At 36.8% G+C, this 27,239-nt stretch overlaps 2 protein-coding genes across 3 annotated transcripts in view; one reads left to right on the top strand and one right to left on the bottom strand.

Moving 5' to 3' along the window:
• The window catches only part of LOC146307912 (tomoregulin-1-like), a 44,120-nt gene extending 28,579 nt beyond the window's left edge, over positions 1-15,541 (bottom strand). Inside the window, exons 1-2 of the mRNA XM_084747367.1 lie at positions 14,501-15,541; positions 8,181-8,290 (exon numbers count right to left, since the gene is read on the bottom strand). Coding sequence (XP_084603493.1) covers positions 8,181-8,290; positions 14,501-14,651 — 261 coding nt within the window. The 5' untranslated portion in view covers positions 14,652-15,541. The remainder of the gene's footprint in view (positions 1-8,180; positions 8,291-14,500) is intronic.
• Positions 15,542-24,409: 8,868 nt separating this feature from the next.
• Positions 24,410-27,239, top strand: part of LOC146307913 (melanoma receptor tyrosine-protein kinase-like) — a 31,298-nt gene continuing 28,468 nt past the window's right edge. Inside the window, exon 1 of one of the 2 annotated variants that reach the window (XM_084747306.1) lies at positions 24,410-24,640. In XM_084747306.1, coding sequence (XP_084603432.1) covers positions 24,562-24,640 — 79 coding nt within the window. In that variant the 5' untranslated portion in view covers positions 24,410-24,561. The remainder of the gene's footprint in view (positions 24,641-27,239) is intronic. The other variant, XM_084747305.1, reaches the window with a different exon arrangement.

A 27,239-nucleotide genomic window follows, 5' to 3' on the forward strand; every position in this document is an offset into this window, starting at 1 on the left:
TATGTATGTTCATATGTATGTATGGTCATTATGTATGTATGTATGTATGTATGTATGTTCATATGTATGTATGGTCATATGTATGTATGTATGGTCATATTTATGTATGTATGGTCATATTTATGTATGTATGTATGTATGTATGTATGTATGTTCATATGTATGTATGTATGTATGTATGTATGGTCATATGTATGTCAGGATATTATTTTTGATTTATGATCCTTAGGGAGTTAAACTGTACTTTAATTTAGTTACACACTTGCTACAAGTTGTAAAGGTTGCTAAAAAGATTAACACTGTTGCTTACTTGTGTTTTATGGGCCTGTAACCCTCTTATTTGGAAGGAAAACACGTTTTGAAAATAAAAGCAGACATTCAAAAATTCAATATGCATGATTTTCAGTCTGTGCAAAATTTTTCTTATCTCACATATGTATGTATGTATGTATGTATGTATGTATGTATTCATGTTCAAATGTATGTATGGTCATATGAATGTATGTATGTATGTATGAATGTATGGTCATATGTATGTATGTACGTATGTATGTATGTAGGTATGTATGTATTTAAGTGTGTATGGTCATATGTATGTATATATGTTCATATGCATTCATGTATGTATGTATGTATGTATGTATGTATGCATGAATGGTCATATGGTCAAAAGTAACACTATTGCTTACGTGTGTTTTATGGCCCTGTAAGCCTCTTATTTGGAAGTAAAACATGTTTTGAAAATAAAGGAAGACATTCAAAAATTCAGTTTGCATGATTTTCAGTCTTTACATAATTTTACTATCTCAGATATGTATGTATGTATGTATGTATGTATGGTCATATGTATGTATGTATGTATGTATGTACGTATGTATGTATGTATGTATGGTCACATGTATGTATGTATGTATGTATGGTCATGTGGTCATATGGTCAAAAGTAACACTATTGCTTACTTGTGTTTTATGGCCCTGTAACCCTCTTATTTGGAAGTGAAACACATTTTGAAAATAAATGAAGACATTCAAAAATTCCGTTTGCATGATTTTCAGTCTGTCCATAATTTCATTATCTCAGATATGTATGTATGTATGTATGTATGTCTGGTGACATGTATGTATGTATGGTCATATGTATGTATGTATGTATGTACGTATGAATACATACATACATACATACATACATACAGATGAACATACATACATACATACATACATACATACATACATACATGAATGCATATGAACATATATACATACATATGACCATACATACATACATATGACAACACATACATACATATGACCATACATACATACATACATACATATGACCATACATACATACATACATACATATGACCATACATACATTCATTCATATGACCATACATACATATGAAAATAAATAAATAAATACATACATACATACATACATATCTGAGATAAGAAAAATTTTGCACAGACTGAAAATCATGCAAATTGAATTTTTGAATGTCTTCTTTTATTTTCAAAAAGTGTTTTACTTCCAAATAAGAGGGTTACAGGGCCATAAAACACAAGTAAGCAACAGTGTTACTGCATACATACATACATATGAACATACATTCATACATAAATACATACATACAAACATATGACCATCCATCCATACATGAATACATATGACCATACATACAGACATACATATGTATGACCATACATACATACATACATACATATGAATATGACCATACATACAGACATACATATGTATGACCATACATACATACATACATACATACATACATACATACATCTGACCATAAATACATAAATACATACATACATATACATATGACCATACATACATCCATACATACATGCATGTCTGAGATAATAAAATTATGCACAGACTGAAAATCATGTAAACTGAATTTTTGAATGTATTCTTTTATTTTCAAAACGTGTTTTACTTCCAAATAAGAGGGTTACAGGGCCATAAAACACAAGTAAGCAACAGTGTTACTGCATACATACATACATATGAACATACATTCATACATAAATACATACATACAAACATATGACCATCCATCCATACATGAATACATATGACCATACATACAGACATACATATGTATGACCATACAGACATACATACATACATACATACATACATATACATATGACCATACATACAGACATACATATGTATGACCATACATACATACATACATACATACGACCATACATACATCCATACATACATACATGTCTGAGATAATAAAATTATGCACAGACTGAAAATCATGTAAACTGAATTTTTGAATGTATTCTTTTATTTTCAAAACGTGTTTTACTTCCAAATAAGAGGGTTACAGGGCCATAAAACACAAGTAAGCAAAAGTGTTACTGCATACATACATACATACATACATACATACATACATTCATATGACCACACATACATACATATGACCATACATACATACATACATACATATGACCATACATACATACATACATTCATACATACATACATACATTCATTGATATGACTATACATATATATGAACATAAATACATACATACATACATACATACATATCTGAGATAAGAAAAATTTTGCACAGACTGAAAAACATGCAAATTGAATTTTTGAATGTCTTCTTTTATTTTTAAAACGTGTTTTACTTCCAAATAAGAGGGTTACAGGGCCATAAAACACAAGTAAGCAACAGTGTTACTGCATACATACATACATACATATGAACATACATACATACATACATACATACAAACATATGACCATCCATCCATACATAAATACATATGACCATACATACATACATACATATGTATGACCATACATACACACATATGTGACCCTCTTATTTGGAAGTAAAACACGTTTTGAAAATAAAAGAAGCCATTCAAAAATTCAATTTGCATGATTTTCAGTATGTGCAAATTTTTTCTTATCTCAGATATGTATGTATGTATGTTTGTATGTATGTATGTTCATCTGTATGTATGTATGTATGTATGTATGTATGTATGTATTTATTCATGTTCATATGTATGTATGGTCATATGAATGTATCTATGTATGTATGGTCATATGTATGTATGTATGTATGTTTGTATGTATGTATGTATGTATGTTCGTATGTATGTATGTATGTATGTATGTTCCTATGTATGTATGTATGTATGTACTTATGTATGTATGTATGTATGGCCATATGTATGTATGTATGTATGTATGTGTGGTCATATGTATGTATGTATGTACGTATGTATGTATGTATGTCTGTATGTATGGTCATATGTATATGTATGTATGTATGTATGGTCATATGTATTTATGTATGGATGGATGGTCATATGTTTGTATGTATGTATGTATGTATGTTCATGTGTATGTATGTATGTTCATATGTATGTATGTATGTATGTATGTATGTATGTATGTATGTATGTATGGAGTAACACTGTTGCTTACTTGTGTTTTATGGCCCTGTAACCCTCTTATTTGGAAGTAAAACACGTTTTGAAAATAATAGAAGACATTCAAAAATTCAATTTGCATGATTTTCAGTATGTGCAAAATTTTTCTTATCTCAGATATGTATGTATGTATGTATGTATGTATGTATGTATATATGTATGAACGTATTCATGTTCATATGTATGTATGGTCATATGTATGTATGTATGTATGTACGTACGTACGTATGTACGTATGTATGTATGGTCATATGTATGTACGTATGTATGTACGTATGTATGTATGTATGGTCATGTATGTATGTATGGTCATACGTATGTATGTATGGTCATACGTATGTATGTATGTATGTATGTACGTATGTATGTATGTATGTATGGTCACATGTATGTATGTATGTATGGTCATGTGGTCATATGGTCAAAAGTAACACTGTTGCTTACTTGTGTTTTATGGCCCTGTAACCCTCTTATTTGGAAGTAAAACACATTTTAAAAAGAAAGGAAGACATTCAAAAATTCAGTTTGCATGATTTTCAGTCTGTACATAATTTTACAATCTCAGATATGTATGCATGTATGTATGTATGTATGTATGTATGTATGTATGTATGTATGTATGGTCATGGTAAGAAGACATTCAAAAATTCAATTTGCATGATTTTCAGTCTTTCTTATCTCAGATATATATGTATGTATGTATGTATGTATGTATGTTCATCTGTATGTATGTATGTATGTATGTATTCATGTTCATATGTATGTATGGTCATATGAATGTATGTACGTATGTATGGTCATGTGAATGTATGTATGTATGTATGTATGGTCATATGTATGTATGTATGGTCATGCATATATGTATGGTCATACGTATGTATGTATGGTCATATGTATGTATGGATGTATGTATGTATGTATGTATGTATGTATGTATGTATGGTCATGGTAAGAAGACATTCAAAAATTCAATTTGCATGATTTTCAGTCTTTCTTATCTCAGATATATATGTATGTTCATCTGTATGTATGTATGTATGTATGTATTCATGTTCATATGTATGTATGGTCATATGAATGTATGTATGTATGTATGGTCATGCGAATGTATGTATGTATGTATGTATGGTCATATGTATGTATGCATGTATGTATGTATGTATGGTCATATGTATGTATGTATGTATGTATGTATGTATGTATGTATGTATGTATGTTCATCTGTATGTATGTATGTATGTATGTATGTATGTATGTATTCATGTTCATATGTATGTATGGTCATATGAATGTATGTATGTATGTATGGTCATGCGAATGTATGTATGTATGTATGTATGGTCATATGTATGTATGCATGGTCATATGTATGTATGTATGTTCATATGCATTCATGTATGTATGTATGTACATATGTATGTCTGTATGTATGTATGGTCATACATATGTATGTATGTATATATGGTCACATGTATTTATGTATGGATGGATGGTCATATGTTTGTATATATGTATGTATGTATGTATGTATGTATGTATGTTCATATGTATGTATGTATGTTCATATGTATGTATGTATGTATGTATGTATGTATGTATGTATGTATGCAGTAACACTGTTGCTTACTTGTGTTTTATGGCCCTGTAACCCTCTTATTTGGAAGTAAAACACGTTTTGAAAATAAAAGAAGACATTCAAAAATTCAATTTGCATGATTTTCAGTCTGTGCAAAATTTTTCTTATCTCACATATGTACGTATGTATGTATGTATGTATGTATGTACAGTCATATGTATGTATGTATGTACGTATCTATGTATGTATGTATGGTCATATGTACGTATGTATGTACGTACGTACGTATGTATGGTCATGTATGTATGTATGGTCATATGTATGTATGTATGTATGTACGTACGTACATATGTATGTATGTATGGTCATATATATGTATGGTCATATGTATGTATGTATGTATGTACGTACGTACATATGTATGTATGTATGGTCATATATATGTATGGTCATATGTATGTATGTATGTATGTATGTATGTATGTATGTATGTATGTATGTATGGTCACATGTATGTATGTATGTATGTATGTATGTATGTATGTATGTATGTATGTATGTATGTATGGTCATGTGGTCATATGGTCAAAAGTAACACTGTTGCTTACTTGTGTTTTATGGCCCTGTAACCCTCTTATTTGGAAGTAAAACACATTTTGAAAAGAAAGGAAGACATTCAAAAATTCAGTTTGCATGATTTTCAGTCTGTACATAATTTTACAATCTCAGATATGTATGTATGTATGTATGTATGTATGTATGTATGTATGTATGGTCATGGTAAGAAGACATTCAAAAATTCAATTTGCATGATTTTCAGTCTTTCTTATCTCAGATATGTATGTATGTATGTATGTATGTATGTATGTATGTATGTATGTATGTATGTATATTCATATGTATGTATGGTCATATGAATGTATGTATATATGTATGGTCATATGTATGTATGTATGTATGTATGTATGTATGTATGTATGGTCATATGTATGTATGTATGTATGTATGTATGTATGGTCATATGTATGTATGTAAGTATGTATGTATGTGTGGTCATATGTATGTATGTGTGGTCATATGTATGTATGTATGGTCATATGTATGTATGTATGTATGGTCATATGTATGTATGTCTGTACGTATGTATGTATGGTTATACATATGTATGTATGTATGTATGGTCACATGTATTTATGTATGGATGGATGGTCATATGTTTGTATATATGTATGTATGTATGTATGGTCATGTGGTCATATGGTCAAAAGTAACACTGTTGCTTACTTGTGTTTTATGGGCCTGTAACCCTCTTATTTGGAAGTAAAACACGTTTTGAAAATGAAAGAAGACATTCAAATATTCAATTTGCATGATTTTCAGTCTGTGCAAAATTTTTCTTATCTCAGATATGTATGTATGTATGTATGTATGTATGTATGTTTGTATGTATTCATGTTCATATGTATGTATGGTCATATGAATGTTTGTATGTATGTATGTATGTATGTATGTATGTATGTATGTATGGTCATATGTATGTATGTATGTATGTACGTATGTATGTACGTACGTACGTATGTATGTATGTATGTATGGTCATATGTATGTATGTATGTACGTACGTACGTATGTATGTATGTATGGTCACATGTATGTATGTATGTATGTATGTATGGTCATGTGGTCATATGGTCAAAAGTAACACTGTTGCTTACTTGTGTTTTATGGCCCTGTAACCCTCTTATTTGGAAGTAAACCACATTTTGAAAATAAAGGAAGACATTCAAAAATTCAGTTTGCATTATTTTCAGTCTGTACATAATTTTACAATCTCAGATATGTATGTATGTATGTATGTATGTATGTATGTATGTATGTATGCATGGTCATGGTAAGAAGACATTCAAAAATTCAATTTGCATGATTTTCAGTCTTTCTTATCTCAGATATGTATGTATGTATGTATGTATGTATGTATGTATGTATGTATGTATGTGTGGTCATATGTATGTATGTATGGTCATGTATGTAAGTATGTATGGTCATATGTATGTATGTATGGTCATATGTATGTATGTATGTTCATATGCATTCATGTATGTATGTATGTCTGTATGTATGGTCATATGTATATGTATGTATGTATGTATGTATGGTCATACATATGTATGTATGTATGTATGGTCACATGTATTTATATATGGATGGATGGTCATATGTTTGTATGTATGTATGTATGTATGTATGTATGTATGGTCATATGAATGTATGTATGTATGTATGATCATATGTATGTATGTATGTATGTATGTATGCATGTTCATATGTATGTATGGTCATATGAATGTATGTATGTATGTATGTATGTATGTATGTATGGTTATATGTATGTATGTGTGGTCATATGTATGTATGTATGGTCATATGTATGTATGTATGTATGTATGTATGTATGTATGTATGTATGTATGTATGTATGGTCATATATATGTATGTATTTTCATATGCATTCATGTATGTATGTATGTACGTATGTATGTATGTCTGTATGTATGGTCATATGTATGTATGTTCACATGTATGTATGTATGGTTATATGTATGTATGGTCATATGTATATGTATGTATGCATTTATGTATGCATGTATTCATGTATGTATGTATGTATGTATGTATGTATGTATGTATGTATGTATGTATGTATGTATGTATCAGATGCTTTTATTGTTTGGACCTTCAGTTTTAGCTCCTACCTCTTTAAGGCAATGACTCTGTTCTAGATTCTGTTCCAAACTAGCTGAGCGTAATGCAAACGGGTTTCATCGTGATGACAGCAGGTAATGGAACAAAGGATTACAAACAACACATTTCAGGTAGTTCAGGAAGACTGTCTTATGTAGGAGTGAGTAACTAACTCCAGAGAGGATCAATAAACACGAGCTTCAGTCAGTAGAATCTGATGACATCACCAAAACTGTCCAATCAATGGCAGTCTGTGTGACTTCATGTTTACTACAGTCTGACCGTGAAACAGCTCATTGTTGTGTGTGTGTGTGTGTGTGTGTGTGTGTGTGTGTGTGTGTGTGTGTGTGTGTGTGTGTGTGACTCACGTGGAACTGGCAGACACACTTGATGTCAGCTCCGTTCTCACGGCAGGTTCCTCCAAAGCGACACGTGCCGGCGTCACACACACGCAGGTCGCTCTTCTTCTCTGACAGATCTGAAAAAAAGACAGAAACTCGTTATCATCTCATTATCATAATATCAATCAGCACAAATAAAAACACACATAAATCCCCTTAGAAATCATACTGTGGAAAAAAGAAACCCTTTATAACTGCAGAGGCTGCCTGAAAATCATGTTTTTATGTTTTGACAGCAGCTGCTAACAGCTAAATGAGCTAAAACGTAAAAAACAAATGTGGGCTGAAAAACAACCTGCTGAGCGTCGAGAAATATGTTCATGAAAATATTCATATGTATGTATATGTACATATGTATATACATCTTTAACTCTTTCCATCATTGACAACATATCTTGTCCTTTGCTGTTTTCTCTGCGAGGCAGTAGGTGATGCTGTGACACATCATCTGACAAAAAACTGTCACTCGAAAAAGAAGAGAGCGGCTGGAATTGAGCAGCAGAAGAAGAAGATGGTGATATCAAGCATGAAAACATCGGTGCTCAGCTGCAGATCAGCTGCAGGGCTGCAGCCCCTGGGACTCACCTCACAGCTGGGCAGAGTGTGTTTCAGGTGGGGGACGGGGGACACAGCTAACGTTAACCACACTGATGACAGTGATGTCACACACGAAATATATGAAGTGATGAAAAAAATAAAAACATGAAGTCAATATTCTGCTTAAAAATGTAGCTCACAAAAATTTTCTTTTGTCTGAAAAGTGGATTTTTTGATGCAACCAACTAACATTCAAGTTCTTATAAAAACAGAATGAATGAAGCTCGAACAAAACGGCGTTTTTTAACGTCTGAATCTAGAAGATCTGTTCTTTCTTTTGATATATTCCATCTTAACACATTCATACAACTGAATATTCTTTGAGTGTTGAAAAATCAAAAATGCTGACACTGGCTGACAAATTCATTGAAGAACACTGGCGGGGAAAGAGTTAAAATAAATGACTCAAAACAAATTGATTTTCAAAATAATTTCATCTAATAGTTGGAAATCGATCCATTGATCAACTGACACACTGATATTTGATTTTCTCCCCATGTTCATCACATTCTATAAGATCATCATGTTTGCATTATTTGAGAATTTATTTTATTATTAATTTATTTGATATCAGATGCCACAGCATGGCCTAAAAATGTGGAGATATTATTTTTAAGGCAGGTCACCCAGTCCTCATGGTGGCGCTAGATTTAAATTCAAAGGTTCAAAGTCATTAGGATTCATCGTCTGTGGATCCTGAAACATCTGATGATCAAATCTGACGAAAATCAAACAGTGGAGGTAAAAAACACTGTGGGAAACACTGACACACACACACACACACACACACACACACACACACACACACACACACACACACACAATCATCCAGGGTAGTAATTTCCTGATGGCAGCTCATTGGTCAACAGTCCCGCAGGCTAGCCAATTAGAGCTGGTAATTACAGGGGTCATGACCCCCGCCTCCTTGTAATTAGTAAATACCTCAGTGTGCTGAGGCAGCCACAACAACCTGCTGACACACACAGCCTAATGCGGGGGTGGACAAAATAACAGAAACAGTGTGTTCCCATGATCCCTCTCTGTCAGCTTCTGTCTGAAGAATCGAGGCCTGTTGTTCAGTTTAATCGTCAGTCTGAGGACAGTAGAGCTCGACCGATACGGGATGTTTCACACCAATACTGATAATAACAGTTAATGAAAAAACAGTGGTTTAGTCCTTTAAACTGTAGTAACACCTCCTTCGTCAGGTGATCAAACAGTCCTGAGCGACGACTTCAAACTTCAAACTGGGTCACAGATGATAAAACCTGTCAGGTCTCTGCAGATCTTCGTCTCTCTGTCGTCCCCTGGAGAAGTTTAAACGTCTCCCCGAAGCTTTCACAACTTCTGACACACAAACCTCCACCTGACACACGAGCCACGGCTTTTCAATAATGTCTGGTTGCTATAGTTACTAACTTCTCATCTGACAGCCATTGGTTGCATCACCAACCAATTACAGCTTGTTTACAGAGCGAGACAGGTCTGCAGAGACCCCGTCATGGAGGCTCTGTGGGGAGTTCTAGTGAGTAAAGCCTCCATTTACACACCGTCAACACAAAACACAACCTAAATACAGCTGCCTGGGAAATGTGAGTGTGATCTGGAGCTAACCGTCACCGCTAGAAAACCACAAGACCCTGAAATCAGGACCGTGAGCTGGGCACTAAAGCTGAAACCGAAGTCAAAAAGTTAAGTCAGAGACAAAAGCCAGGAACCAGATTACTAATGATAAACAAGTGATGGACAGATTTCCAAACGCCACACGTTTAAAACTACAGAAACCATTAAAAAAGTCTAAGTGCTCATTTAAGACCTCGGTTCAGTTCAGTCTGACCTGAAATGTGTCTTGCAGCACAGTTCCTGGTGAGATTTCAGCTGCATCTTGGCTTTCAAACTGAAACAGCCTCAGGTCCATAAAACGTCTCCGACTGGATCAGAGTGTGACAAACTGTGAGTTCAGCAACCAATCAGGTCACTGATTCAAAACTCTGACGAGTCTGTGAACTGTGACACGATCACAGAACAACGTCTCATAGTCAGGTGGAAAAAATAAGGTCATTTAAACATAAAGAATAAAGTGAAGCAACATAAGATTCTGGAAACAAGCTTGACTGAGCTGATGTGGGAATATTCAGAGTTTTATCAGGAGCAGCGAGGCGTACTGAAGCTTCAGTGATGAAGAATGTGAGGATGATCTGAGGCCAGTCGGTAACGAAGGACAGCGAGCGAAGACTGACCTCAAACTGAAGAGGAAGAGCTGAGATCAGTGAGGCGAAGACTGACTAACCTCTTCAGTCTCTCAGCCTCTCACGCTCTACTGACTTCATTATCTCTCTTCTTGTTTTTCTCTCCCCAACCTACATCCACTACACGGCCAACAGTATGTGGACACCTGGAAATCCCAGAAACAGCCTCTGGTCTTCTGGCTTCGGGTTTTCCAGCAGATGTTAAACCTGCTGCAGAGATTTGATCCAATTCAGACACCAGTTCAGATCTGTTATTATCCCAAGTGATCCAGTCACAAGTGGACAGCTCTAAATACAGGTGTGAACACAGATCTGATCTGATCTCAGACCACATTCAGAGAAGGTCTGGGTTGCATGTGACCAAATTCTTTCACAATTGTGTCCTGGGCCAGACTGAAAGACCGCCTACTTGACTTCACTTGTTTTATTGTAATGCAAATTATGTATGGACTCTGTTAACTGCAGCAGATCCGTAAACACACAAGGAACCTCAGACTCCTCTGAAGAACTGAGAGAAGGAACTTTACGGAACACTCTCTCTGACAAAAACTTAATTATTTGGCCCGTCTTGTAAATTTGGCAAATGTTGTACATTATTTATTTCTTTGCTGAAAAAAAAAACTTTGAAAAAAGGGTATTGAATGAAGTACTCCACTGGTATCGGTATCATTTAATCTTTTAAACCCAGCCCAAGTGATTGACTGCTACCAACACGAGTTGATCAGTGAGACAGTTTGGTTCCTCTGCTGAGGTTCAGCTGGTTAAACCTCCTGTCCTTCTCTCTGTTTCCACCACGACTGAGCTCTTAAAACACACTCGAGCACTTTTTCTGTTTCAGACGACCGAGCGAGTCAAAGCCTGTAAATGACAAGCCGCTGAAGAGAAACAGAGACAGAGTGGTGCGTCTTCACAGGAGAACGTCTGTGGCTGAACATGATTAGAAAGAGTTCAGATCTTCTGGAAATAGAAATCACAAAGATTTCATCCTTTAGATCCTGATCAGCGTCTGCATGAGATATTTTAGTTCTACATTTCTAGATTTAGATCAGAGGAGTGATCCATGTGAGGTGAAATCAGCATATTAAGGAAGCCGAGGACAGCTGCACTTAATTTTTAAAATGCCGTTATCATGAGACGGTGAGCTTTGTTATTTTGAGATAATCAGAAAATCAACCCGTTAACGCAAAGAAAACAAAAGGTTGTTTCCTCTTATCACTTATAATCTTTATCAGAGGTCAGCGGTGCCACACCAGCGGACACAGACGACGTCCTGACAACTGGAGGAACCGATTTAAGCTGAAAATATGAGATCAGTCGGGTCCCATTATTGATCAGTGCATCAGACTGTAGTTCAATCTCATTTATACTTCAAACATACTCAAACACAGATCGTGTCTCCTCCTGTTCTGTAGAGATGTCTGCCTTCTCTCCACTATAATGGAAGTAGATGACACTCCACACTTGTGATGCTCAAAGCACCGAAAAATACATTTGAAGAACAAAACAGTGACGTGTCTTTCCAGGAATCACGACCCAGTTACTGAAGATCATCCACAGACGTCACTGTGAGCAGCTTCATGTAGGAACTGTTCACAGTAAGGTCTGCAGAGAGGAAAGGTCCCTGTTTATGTGACATCACTCCAGCGTCTGAGCTGCTCCGTCACACAGGTCACCTACAGAACCGCCTACAGAACCACCTACAGAACCACCTACAGAACCGCCTCACAGTGGCAGCCGGTCCAGAACTGAAACTAAAGTTCTTAAACCCCACGTTAAAAAACTCCACCACAAGTAAAAGTTCTGCATTCTATTATTCACTGTACTGAGGTGAAAGTCTGTCAGTGTTACAACTAAAATAGTATCGAAAGTAAAAATAGCTTTATGCATAGTGCAGTAAAATGTTCCCCGTCAGTGTTTTATATTATATCTGACGTTTCTGGTTGAATATTTCTTCATGTCCATGTTGCATTTTACTGCTGTAGATGTTTATGGTTGAGCTCATTTTAGGTTCTTGATATACGACACCTGTCATCTCAAAAATAAGGAGGATTTTGATACCAATAAATCTGATTTACAGGCTCTGAGGAGAGAGATACTCTGCGTTTCATGAGTCTGGACGATGGCGTCCACACAGAAACACACGTGTGGTGAATTCAGCTGCTCTAACATAAGATGCAAACCTTAGCATTTCTGACTAACTAAAACTTGTTAGATCCACTGCATCTGCATTTGTTCTGTGGGGGTTTGAGGAGGAGGATGTGGGCTGATGAAGAATCAAAGTGGGTCGACAGTGATGCATCTCTCTCTGGCTCGCCGTCTACGCCGGGTCAGTTTAGCTCTTATCTCAGCTCTCTTCGAGGTCCAGCTGGTCTGACTGGGGTGACCCGTCTCAAGGCTGGAGACTCTCAGCTCACGTTAGCATTAGCATTAGCTTACATCAGCCACCTTATAAAATTTGCTTGTGGGTCAAAATCCACCATCGTCAGCTAGAAATGAGAAGCTGCTTTTGTTTACTTCTCTCAGGAATCACAGACCTCATGTTTCAACAATTATTCACAATTCTGATGTTAAACTGGCCTCAGTTATCACTGTAAACTGAATAAATGCAGTGTGAGGATGGAAAGTTTGGCAGGCGTAGCAACAGTAGCTAGCTTAGCAAAGGGTCAACTGTGCAGCCCTGTGGTTTACTGCAGAATAACCTAAAAATACTATACTAATACTAATACTAAAAATACGCAGAGCCCTGGGGACGCTTGTTAGAAGATACATTCACTGCTGGTTTGAATCAGAACATGAAAAGACATATAGAACAAAACCGGACGGATCCTTTGAAGTCTGTGGTCTGCAGTTTGATGTATCCATGAGTACTCTAACATATAGACCAAACACACACACACATACACACGGGGTACTCCTTCATTTAACCTCGCCCTGATCCTCCACCCTGTAATTAACCCGAAAATAGAGCGCTGTTAAAGTGAGGAGTGGTCAACACACACACACACACACACACATTCAGGCTGTAACATGAAGGCCTTGAACTGACACACACACACACACACACACACACAGTTCAGTGAGCAACATGGCTGCTGCAGCAGGTCAAACCTCCACTTCATCATCATCATCATCACACTGAACAGGTGTTGTCACTGATTCCATGTGTCTGTTGCCATGACGACAGCTCTGATATAAAACCCAATTTGATTTGATGGGGGGTTCAATGACTGAAGCCTGTTTTATGCTGCTGTGGTCGTCATGACAACAGAAACACAAAGATGTGTCAATGTGATCAGCTGCACTGAGGCATCCAATCAGAGGTGACAGGGAGAGGGGGGTCAGATACATAAAGATGCTGGTGACCTCTGACCTCCAACATGGAGCATCAGAGGAACACACCAACACCTCCACCTCCACCCTGAGGCGTAAACAGGGTCTCACCTGGGCAGTCGGCGGCCTTCCCGGGACCGCAGTCAGAGCTGCTGCTGCTGCTACTGCCTCCGCTGCGGGGGAAGGAGCTCTGGACGGTGGGGAGAACCAGCAGGACCAGCAGGCAGCAGCACCAGGAGAACCGGTGGCACTCTGGAGCCATAATGGAGGGAGGAGGGAGGGAGGGAAGGAGACAGATGGAGGGTCTGAGACTGAAAGGTGCCAGATAAGAGATAAGGGGATAGATGGAGGTGAAGATGGAGAGGTAGAGGAGGTCTGAGCAGAGATAAATACAGAGATGGAGCTGGAATAGATGTGTTTGAGGTGTACAAAGAGATACAGATGAGTAGAAAGAGGATAAAAGGAAAAGAGGGATGAAAAAGGCAGGAAACAGTCTGTTTTTCTGGATTCGTCCTTCAAAAAGAAACAGAAAAAGACGCCGCAGAAAAATCAGAATAAAGGAGCTTTAAATCCTGCTGTTGTCCATGTGTTTGCTCCTCTCCACAAAAACTCCTGGCAGCGCCTCTCAGGAGGACTCCTTCATGCTGAAACCGTGAGAAAAACGGCTGGAAAACACGGTGAGAAAGCCGGGAGGAGATCCCGGGATAACAAAGCAAAGCAGGGCCTGGGGCTTCACACCGACCCCCCGCACCTCCTCCACCCTCCCTGAAACCAGTCTGCTCACAGCCCGGACTGAGCCTCCATCCCCCCTCAGCCCCGCTGCCTCGCACTCAAACCCGGCGGGGAGAGAGCCGCGGCGCGCCGCGGAGAACAAAGATCCAGGTGGAGGTTTTCGATCAGGCTTCCAGCAGCATCCAGGCCGAGGAGGAGCGAGTGAGCGCCGGGGAGGATGGACGGATGGATGCGGTAGGTAGATAGGTCGGTCGGTCGGTCGGTCGGTCGGACCGGGACTTTTTTTTTTTTTTTGTCCTCCTGCTCTTTCTCCTCTGAATCACATCAACAAAGACTCAGACCACGTGACCTGCAGGAGAGGAGACCACTCCCACAGAGAGAGAGAGAGAGAGAGAGAGAGTATCCCGGCATGCTCTTCTCTGTCTAATCACGTTTACGGTTACACTTAATCAAATATATCAGTCACAACAAATAAAAAGATAATGTTTATAAATAAAACAAAGTATATCTAAAGATGATGGGAAACGTCATTTATGGATGTTTTTGCAACTACAGGTGTTTCCCAGCAGTTTATATTATAATTTGTCCTGGTAAATAGTGTTAAATGTTATTAAACATCTTGACATAAAAAAATAATTACTGAATAATGTAAAAACATTTATGAATCACTTTATGGCTCCAAACACCACTTTTACCACCTCAGAAAAATAAAGACTGACTGAGGTTAGACACCTTACTGCTGACTCAGGCTTAAAGGAATAGTTCACCAAAAATGAAAATTCAGTCATTATTTATTCACCTTCATGCTGGTCGGCTCTCTAATAAACAAATGAGAGCTGGAGACGACAATATCAACAGTAATTAATTCTGAAGTGATTTTCATGAAATTTGGTTTGTTATGAACGTCAGAAATGTAACATGATAATGTTAAGATGATGGAATTAAACTGGTCCCATCGAATCAGCAACAACAAGTGTCAGTTTTTATGTGTTTTTACAAAATGTAGATTTCTTTTGTTGCCTGGCTGCTTATAGCTTTCTGAATAAAACAACAACATGTTCCAAACAAACAACAAAGTGTTATAAATAAAATAGCATAATGTTGTAAATAAATAAAATGTTCTAAACAAATAACTAAATGTTCTCATAACCAAAAATAAATAAATAAAAACGTTCACAACAAAACAACAAAATATTTTAAATAACAAACAACAAAACAACAAACAGCAGTCAAAGTTTTTCTCAGTAAAAGAACAGAAGTTGCTCATTAAACGTAGTCGAGACAGAGAGGAGGTGTTCACTTGCTCATCACCATGAGCAACAACGCTTCCTCCGATGTCTGCGGTGATTTTCTGGATGTGTGTCGGGATCATCGCTGCTCAGTGAAGTGAATGAAATTAAATCTTCTTGTCTCCTTCACACAGAACAACAGAATCAAACCTGTGACTCAGAGTGTACAGATGTGGTCTCGCCATGTGTGTCTCATCGTGCTGCAGGGGTGAGACAGAGCAGCTTCTCCCTGCTGGGACTTGAACCTGTGACCTACAGCTGCATCTAATGATTATTTTTTTAAACGATTGATCTAATAATTATTTTTCCAGTTCAGAGCTGACTGACGTCTCTGATGTTAAATAAAAGCAGTAAACTGACTCATATTTGAAGGTTTTTGTTCCTTTGTCTGCAGATGTGCTGGGTAAAACTAAAACTAAAACATTCCTGGAATTTCCAGTAAACCAGTTAATATTAAACTGACATTAGAACTGTAAGAGTCTGATTTACTAAGATCACCCTCCAGAAAAGAGACAGCAGGATTTAAATGAGGGGTTTGTGTGTTTTACTGGTTTCCACCATGAGGAATGACTGTGAAATTTGCTATATGGGAGAGAACAACAACAGAAGAACAACAGATGAAATGAAGAGAGGAACCAAAACAAAACAAAAATGGTCTTATAATAAAAGTTCTGCAAATAGAAGTTGAAACGGTGGAGGAGATTCTTCTGAACGTGAGCTGCAGCTCCATTTCTGTGATGAGCAGATCACTGGACGACCAAGAACCAACTGCAGAACAAGGTGGGCTCACAATAAGACATATGTTATTATTATTTTTTCCTGTCTTGTTTTCTCTTCCCCCCTCCTCTTCTCTCTTTCGCCCCTCCTTCTCTTCTGCCTCCATCTTTTCTCGTCTGTCCTCCTCAACTCTGTTTTCTATTAAAGGTTGTTCCTGTGCTGAGTTTTTGTTAGTGACAGTCTGCAGCCAGCAGGAGGCGCCGCCTGCCTGCAGGACAGAGGGAGGAGAAGGTAGATTCTGTTCCAGCCATCACACTTCTGTCAGCATGAGCAGATGCCCGCAGCTGACATCATTCAATGAAATCACAAGAGACAAAACTAAAATGAGTAAAAAGATACGTTTCAGTCCAGGCTTTGGATTTTATGAAAAGTTAACTGATGAACTGTCGTCCAGATGAGAATCAAAATGAATGTGAACTGTGACTTTGTTTATATTTTCAGATTGTACTGTAAGTATTAAATGTTTGTGCATGATGATCAAATTTACATAAAATTATCTGGTAGTCAGACATTATATCATGAACACAACTGTTTAGTAACTTTACATATTTCATATCTTTTTACACGGTTCTCCCACTCATTAGCATTAGCTTACATTCACTAGCTACACTTATGAAATCTGCTGGCAAGAGTCGTCATTTTAGCTGAAAAATCCCACAGTCATCAGTTAGAAACAGGAAGCTGCTTTGGTTGAAACATTACTGCAGTTTTACACAGTAAATCTGCTGCTGTTATCAGCAGAACTGCAGTGAGTCTGCTGTGCAGCATCTGCAGCCAAAATACACTGATCAGAACAGGAGCAGATTAATTGTATTTACATCACATGTGAAAGCAGCACATTGTGTCTGCAGCAAATATAGAATAGAGTTCTGTTTTTGCTGCGAGCTGCAAGGCTGCTGCAGCTCGCAAAAGTGTTCAAACACATGCATTTCACACCGATTCTTGAAAATCATATTCCTCTGTATTTCCTGGCTGAAAGTAAACATGAATATGAAACTTTCCTGACTTATTTTCTGGAGGTGCTGGTTGAATTTGAAACTTGGGATTCACCTGGTTGCACCCTGTTCACGCTGCTTAGCAACCGCACACAAACGCCCTGCCGAAGTGCGCCCTACCCACAGCACATCCTGTTTGTTGTTGTCATCCTGTAGTTGAGAAACTGACGAGGAAAGACTGACTGTGGAGTTCGAGAAACATAAAGAGCTCTATGATCTGCAGAAAAAAAAAGATGCTGTTTGGTGAGGAAACAAAAATAAAACAGTTAATGTGTCGAAAAACCCAGTTTGACTTGAAACACTTTCAGAAACTCGTCACTTCAAAATAAAATGCATTTATTTATTGAGCTCAGAAATGTGTCACGTTGTTCTAAATAAACTTCACAAAGACATGATATGAAAAACAAACGTGACACGAAAAGTACTTCAATCGTGCAAATGTGCTGAGTGAAAGACTTTACTATAGCAACAGTAACTAAGTACAAAAGTTCCCACTGAGATGTAGTGGAGTATTAGTACAGTACTCGAGTAAATGTACTTAAATGACTGCAGAGTTTAATGAAACACTGATGTGATTTATCATTTACATGATAAAGAGACAAACAAACTGCAGCTCTTCTCTGAGTGTGAGGTCAGTCAGTGTTTAGCCTGAGGACGTTCTCACTTATGATGGTGGATATTGATCGAACACACACACACACACACACACACACACACACACACACACACACACACACACACACACACACACACACACACACACAATATTTAATCCTCATCCTGAGGTCGGGGTGTTTTCATAAGCCATCTGGGCTCATTAGTTCACTGTCTTCCTAATCTCCACTCCTCCTCTTCCTTTGTGTTCTCCTCCTCCTCCTCCTCCTCTTCCTCCTCCTCTTCATCCTCCTCTTCATCCTCCTCTTCATCTCTCAGAGTTTTGAGGTTAAACTGTCCTTGAACTGAGCGACAGATGAGAATCAGCTCACAGAGAAGTGAAGCTGAGCAGCTGGTTCAGCTGAACTCAGTAAATATTCACTCATCCAGTATTTATGATCCCAGACTTCATTCTTCATTTATGTTGAATCAGACGTTCTAATGTTTTCCTGTTCAGTCGACTCTGTGAGCTTTTACTAGAACAATCTGTGTCTTAATTCCCTTTAGATTTAGTGCAATAAAAGCATAAAATGATCATCTAAACATAAAAACAGGTTAAAAAGTGTCAAATCCAAACACAGATTATGAGGAAATGATCCAGAGATTTCAGACGTGAAGATGGAGGTTAAATGTTTTTCATTTTTTTCTTTGTAATAAATTGTGACAGAATTTAGTTTAAACTCTTTGACACTGACGTACCACAACGTGTTTCATTTATTTAGTTTTGTCGCCTGCTGACCGTCCACACTGCCTTTCTTGTTTTTTCCAACCTTTAGTTTTATTATTCATCATACATCAGTTACAAGTAAAAGTACAAAGTATTCATCTCAAAAACTACTCAGAGTATTAGTTACTTTTAACTGCTGATGTCACAGTCACTTCTCCAAACTGGGGCTACAAACCTTTTTTAGCAATTGAATTGTTAAACATGCTAACAATTGAATAATAATTAATAATTTCTAAGATACAAAACATCTTTATTTCCTCATTTTTAATTTTTGCCAGTTTCTGGCTCTGACAGACAAAAAGAAAACATCAGATGAGGTGCATTCTGCCATGATTATTGATTAAATATCCGTGAATACATTTTTAATTGGCTAAATTCGTGATGGTAATTAATCGAGTAATGATTAATCGTTAACGTCTTTACTGCAGTGTAGGTTTTTGTCCAGATGTCCTGGTTCTCATTGGTCAGTCTGTGATCAGATCATCTGATTGGATACTAAAATCTAGATGAAAGGTTTGGATATTAATTCAAATTGTTCTCAATTAAGATTTTAAAAGTAACTAAGTAGATTACATCTTGTCATGCATACTTAAGTACAAGTAAAAGTACAGACTTCTAGAGCGACCCCAAAGAACTGCTTAATTACAGTAATGTGAGTATTTGTAACTAGTTACTTCCACCCCTGACTACTTCTTCTTTTATAATTTTCCAGCAGACATTGATAATAACAACACAGAAACAGTCTCTGTCATGGTCTCGTTTCTTTATGTCACTCATCAGTGTTTCATAACCTGTTATAAACTCTCTGTTGAAGCTTAAAGGTCAGGGATTCTGGACTGAAGCAAACGAACATTTTCCTGTTTTTCTGCTATTTCCTGTTTTGTTTTTTCCTACAAAATGTATCCCAGAATGCTCAGTGTGATTTTAGAGCCCCATGTTTTTCCATTGTGTTATTTTCCTCCTCCTCTTCATTTCCCTGTATTTCTCTATCTCACCCCCCCCCCCCCGTCCATTATTTTCCACTGAAAGCTCTCAGTCGATTAACCTGATTCCACCTGCAAACACACGACACGCAGAGCAGCTGAGCCGCAGGAGGAAACTGTCGCCTTTAATCCCGAATTAACTGACGGAGAGCAGAGCAACGGAGGAGAGGAGGAAAACACCGGACGGTCACACACAGCTAACGCTCAGATAACGTCCTGTTAACACAACACAACGTTCATTTATAACAAACACAGAACTTCCACTGTCAGCATATTTAATTTGTTTCTTCACATGGGACAGATGATTGATTGATTGATCGGACTGTGAAAGATGAAATGGTCTCATGTATGATAATACAATATTAAATAACATCCTTTATAGAATTATGTAGGTTTTTAATGCAGTGCTTTAATTTTTACTGACTCTCCCTTTTTACTGGTTTTATCTGTTTTATCGACTCGGTTTTAATTGATTGTCCCTTTTGCAAGTTTTACTTATTTGCTTGGAAATAGTTTTCATGATGAAACTCTGCAGGAGTTTAGAAACGTCGTCTGTGAATCAATATTATCATAAAGATCTGAGTTCTCAGGAAACATATATTTACTGGATGAGGTGATGTCATGTCCTGCTCTACTTGCTATTTTCTCATTGATCCACGTATTTTCTCAGGCATATAATGAAGATAAGGTGTGTGTGTGTGTGTGTGTGTGTGTGTGTGTGTGTGTGTGTGTGTGTGTGTGTGTGTGTGTGTGTGTGTGTGTTGTAACTTGTTGAAGAAGGCATGCTGAGACACTGAAACTGTCACACTGACAGATTAATCAGGACCAGATCTGGGAAACTAAACTGCTTCTTGTGTGTGTGTGTGTGTGTGTGTGTGTGTGTGTGTGTGTGTGTGTGTGTGTGTGTGTGTGTGTGTGTGTGTTAAATCAGCATATCTCATGTTACCTGATTTACCACAAAAAACATCCACACGTGTGAAAATAAAGATTGTTTAACACAAACTCGACTCTGTGAATCTGTTCAGAAACAGACGATAAAATAAATCTGGTTTGTTGTTTTTACTGTCGACTCTGATTTCAGCAGACGAGCCAAAGTTCCTCTCAGTCTTCACTGCAGTAAAAGTACAGATACTCGAGTAAAAGTTTACATTTCTACTGACTGTTTCTGTCCAAAGACAACTGAACCTCAGCTTTTCTCCACCTCAGAGTCTCTGTCTCTCTGTTTTGTCTTTTATATAGTTTTTTCCTTGTTATGTCTCATTATGTCTCATTACGTCTTTTGTCATTCTCTCAGGTCTTTAGTGTCTTGTTTCATTGTTTTTGTCTTATTTTGTTCTTTTCTGTCACGTTGTGTGTTGTTGGGTCTTTAATGTCTTGTCATGTCTTTCTCATCCTTTTACATCCTTTTGTCTTTTTACGTCTTCAGTGTCTCACATCATTCTTGACTTGTTATGTCTTTTATGTCCTTTTCATTATGTTACATCTTTAATGTCTTGTTAGGTTGTTGTCATCTTGTTAAATCTTTAGTATGTTTAAGATCTTGCTGGTGTCTTTTTATGTGGTTTTCATCTTGTTATGTCTTCAGTGTCTTCTTACATCCTGTCACGTTGTTTTTGTCCTGTTACGTGTTTTACATCTTTAACGTCTTCTGTCGTTCTCGACTTGTCTTGTTTTATTTTGTTTTGGACTTGTTATGTCATCGGTGTCTTGTTATGTCGTTCTTGTCTTGCTCTGTCTTTTATGTGGTTTTCATCTTGTTATGTCTTGTTACATCTTTAATGTCTCGTCCCGTCTGTCCTGTGTGATGTCCTCTGATGGATCCACCAGTCAATCGTCTTTTCTGTGTCTTATTGTTTCGTCCATTTAGGTTGAAATCAGTGATGATGTTGGAAAGACGGCGTTCAAATGATGCAAAATCAAAATGATCAATAATTCACCTCTGAGTCCTTCAAACTAAAGTAAAGAGTCTGTTTAGAAAAAGTGAGGAGGACAAAGTTCAGATGTTGGGAGTTCAAGTAAAAAGTTGTCAGACAAATAAATCCTCAGCTGAAGAACAGATACTTTCTTCCCAACTCTGAATTTCAGTCCAGAATTCTTGTTATGCATTTTGATGATGATGAGTGATTTTCAAAATAAAGGCTCTGTTCTGTAGGACCTGGTCTGTCTGATCACCAGGTGAGCAGATTCAGGTGTTCGCTTCACCTGAGCTCAGTTATGACCCACATGTGAACCGTGTCGACGAGTTTCTGCCCGGCGACACGCCGTCACTTTTTATTAGGGACAAATGAGCGAGAAAATCCATTAAGGGGCTTTTATTGTTTTTTTTTCTGCTTCCACAGATTGTTTGTTGACGAGAGGCGAGCGGCTGCACACCAAGGATTTTTAGGTAAACAAGAGAAAAAACACACAAAGCAGAGAGGAGTTATTAATTATGGATGCAGAAAATACTGCATTGTGGGTGAAATCAGTGACCCCATTAACATGAAAACACGTTGGACAAAGAGACGGAGCGGAGGACGAGAACAAGACACAAATAAATCAGATGTAACGCTGCTTTTATTTTCTAAAGTCAGTTTAGAGAAACTAAAAAACAGGAAACTGTCAAAGAGAAAAGACAAATATCATGAAATATAAGTCTCATTAGATGGATATTATGACCTTCCTGATGAGGTCAATTATCATTTTTAATTTCAGTGTACAATAATCAGGTGTGTTATGTATCAGGTGTAAATATGAATATTTCCTTTGTGTAAAATTCAGCTGCAGATTTTCTCCTCATATTGTATAAACTGTTCCTGTTTTCATATTTCCCCGTTCATAGTTTTTATTTTTATATTCCTTTGTTTAAAATGTTCATATTTTCTATATTTCTTCATGCTTATATTTTTTATTCATTATGCATTGATGCATCTTTATATTTTTGCTGTTGTGGGACAAATAAAGGAAGATCTTAAAGAATGTTTTTCCCCAAAACACTGAAAACAGTCGTGATTATTAATTATCAGCTCAATAATGCAGAATTATATCAAAGTCGTGACTCAGTGTTTTCTCTGCAGTGTCGTGTCATTTTTGCACAGAAGGAAGTGATCAGATTGAAATGAATCATCGTTTGGTGGAAAATTCAAACTAAAGGTCACAGAAAACATCTGTCAGTGGTTCTCAACCTGAGGTTCAGGGCCTGACGGAGGGTCATCAAAGACTCGTCTCACATGTTTACAGACGAATCAGCAGAGAGATGAACATCAGATCTGTGAGAGTTTAAAAGTTTCAAAAAATGATTCTCAAAATTATTACTGACTATGACTTCTTCATCTCATAATTATGACTTTATCTCAAAATAATTATTCATCTTACTTTTTACCTCATGAATTATGACCTAAAAATAAATAAAATCTTATTATGAGTTTTTATATCATAATGACTCAGAATTTCAACTTTTTGTCTTTCAGTTTTGACTTTTTGTCTTATCGTTTCTTTTCATCTCAGAATTATAACTTTTTATGTCTTTATGAATTTTTACCTCATAATTACTACTTATCTTATATTATTACTTTTTATTATCTCAGAATTATGTCTTTAAAAAAAATCTTGACTTTTTGATTTCATAATTTCGACTTTCTTAAATTTCATAATTTTATTCACCGAGGGGATTTTTGTTTTCTTTGACTGGCGGAAATGAGCTGAGAGAGAGAGAGAGAGAGAGAGAGAGAGAGAGAGAGAGAGAGAGAGAGAGAGAGAGAGAGAGAGAGAGAGAGAGAGAGAGAGAGAGAGAGAGAGGAGGTGTGGAAACTCACAGAGGAGGTGTGGATCTTTCGGAGGTGTTCACTTCTCTGCAGAGTGACTTTGAGTCCAGCAGGATCCTGCAGCGGAACAGAGGAACAGAGGAACAGAGGAACAGCGTCTCTGCTGCTGCCGCTCATGGAGAAACTTTGTGTCCTCAAACAAGAACGACAACAACAACAACAACAACAACAAGAACATCAGTGAGGAGTTTCACCAACAAGCAGCTGCACACATGAAGCTTTGTGGAGGCGGAGCGGCGCTGCTGCTGCTGCTGCTCGGCCGCTGCTGCTGCACGAGTCCCGGCAGGAGAGGTAGGACGGAGCCCGGGGGGGAGAACCGGAGACAGAACAGAGGAGAACCACAGTTTAAATAAACATGGTTCTACTGTGTTTACTAAAGATACTGCTTAGTTTTTACAGTCGAGCTGTGAAAAGTTACTTCAGGAAGTAAAAAGTTACAGATGAAATATGAATGTTGGTACAAACTGAACTAAAAACATTTTAACTAACTGAAATAAAAATAAAAATAAATAAACTCAAGAATCTGAAAACTAAAACTGAAAAACCAACATGCAGGAAATGTCTTCAGTGTTAAACTGATTATTGAGCTGCAATAACCTATAGATCAATTGATTAATAAACTAACCAGCAGCTGTATTGATAGTTGATTCATTGATTTGAGTGTTGTTTTTAAGAAAAAAGTCTAAATTCTCTGATTTCAGTTTCTTAAATGTGAATATTTTCTGCTTTCTTTGCTCTCTGACAGTAAACTGATGATCTTTGAGGACGTCATCATGATCAATGAAATAATCAACTCATTAATCAGGAGTTGTAGCCCTAATCATTAATATCAAGTTACACTTTATTAATTCTAACTTTCAGTTTTTTAATCCAAGTTTATTCAGCAAATCATGAAACAGTGTGGCTGCATTTATAGATTATAGATTAATTATTGAAGAATATATTTTTAATTAGTTCAGTTCAGTCAGTGGTGCGTCTGTTTACTGAGACTAACTGACTGACTGTGAGTCAGTTGTGTTTGTATTGTCCTCTTCTCAAACTCTTCAATCAAATACGCCTCATATTAGAATAAAACAAAACATAATCATAAAAACAAAACTAACTAAACAATAAAAACTGAAACAAGTAAACTTACTCTGGAATAAAAAACTTTAATAACTCTGAACTAAAGCTGCAATGATAAGTCAATCAAAAGAATAATTACTTTACAATTATTGTGATAATTAATTCATCACAGCTTCATTAAATTGAGGATTTTTTGCTTTTCTTTGTAAATTCCTGTCAGTAAATGAAGAGTCTTATGTCCCTGTAGAATCTGAGGAACGATTATTCTGATAAAATGTCCATAAAATATAAATTGAGATCAGAGAATCATTAGAAATGTTGCTTACAAATGTTCTTGTTTATAGTATATCATGGGAATGTAATATTACAGTCATCAAAAAGAGCAAAAGAAGCACCAAAAAAAGAGAATAAAATTACATTTGACTCCAAGATAGAGTCACAAGATAGACAACAAAAAGTCACATAAGATACACAACAAACTACACAAGAACAAAGAATAATATGGAGGTTTTACAGTAATAATTAACATAATAAATGTATGAATGTTAGTCTAAACTGAGCAGGTGACTATAAACATGATTCACGCCATCATTATGATGTCATTTTAATATCACATCAGTTTCAGTTCTGTGATGGTATCAGAGTTGTGTTACAAACAAACCACTAACAGTTTAGATGAATATCACTGACTTCAGGTCATTTGCATCTAAAACTGAAAAAAAGAAAATGTTTGTAAACTGTGAGTGCAGTTTGGTTCCATTCAGAACATCACAGGAACGTTACAGGAGATCAGATTTCATTTTCAGCCTGACTTCTCACCAATTAAAGGCCCATTTCCTGCTGTTTTCTTTGTGTTGGAGCCAAATGTGTGAGTTGTACGTCCACACTGTGAGCTGAGGCAGATCTACAGCAGGGCTGCTTCACCATCCTGTAAACTTCTGATTATCTTCCCTAATTAATAAACTGATCGTCTGGTCTCATAATATATAATAATACCACAGATAGACGAGATGTTAGTCAACAAAAACCCTAAAATATTCAGTTTACTGTCATTTATGTTGAAGAAAAGCATCAAATCTTCACATGCAACAAGCTGGAAACGTCATATATTTAAAATGAACTAAAGTACAGAGTATAAGAAAAAGCCTTGTCACTGCCAGCTCCCTCTGTTTGGTGCACAGAGGGAAGCTTGTTAAAAAAATGTCAGACTGTAATCGGGTTTGGGCTGAAATATGCTAATGAGTGACGGGTTCGGACCTTTCAGGCTCAACTTTTCAAGTTCTGTCTGTTCCTATTGAAGAATCTGATCTGTAGGACAGATTTTGATTAGTTGTGCAGCTCTAATCAATACTAATCCGATAATATCAGCTAAACGATATATGGGTCTGACTCTGGAGTTCAGCAGCTGTCACAATCTGACAGCCTGAGTTGATGCAGTCAAACTGCTCAGTTTGTTCGACCAGCAGCCGCAAACCCAAAGATATAACATGAAAATCAAAGAAAAGCAGCAAACGTCCACACTGAAGAAAGAGGAGAGACATGATGATTCTGGTCTGTAGGAACATGTTTCTGACTGATTGAAACTGAGATAATGATTGTCTTCTTTCTTAAACACTTTCTGGCTGGATTGTCAGTAGAAAAGAAAAAAAAAACAAGCTTGCTAAGCATTATGGGAGTTCTGAGTGATGAGTGAAGTCTGAAGATTGAACATTTCTCTCCAGTTTTGTCTCCTGAAAGAACGAGAGAATAAATAACAGAATGAATGATGGGAGGAAACGCTGAGCTCAGCTTTCCAGACTGTTATCTGTGTGTGTGTGTGTGTGTG

This window comes from Lutjanus erythropterus, chromosome 21 (assembly GCF_056507025.1).
Source record: "Lutjanus erythropterus isolate fLutEry1 chromosome 21, fLutEry1.hap2, whole genome shotgun sequence".
NCBI classification, from domain to species: domain Eukaryota; kingdom Metazoa; phylum Chordata; class Actinopteri; order Lutjaniformes; family Lutjanidae; genus Lutjanus; species Lutjanus erythropterus.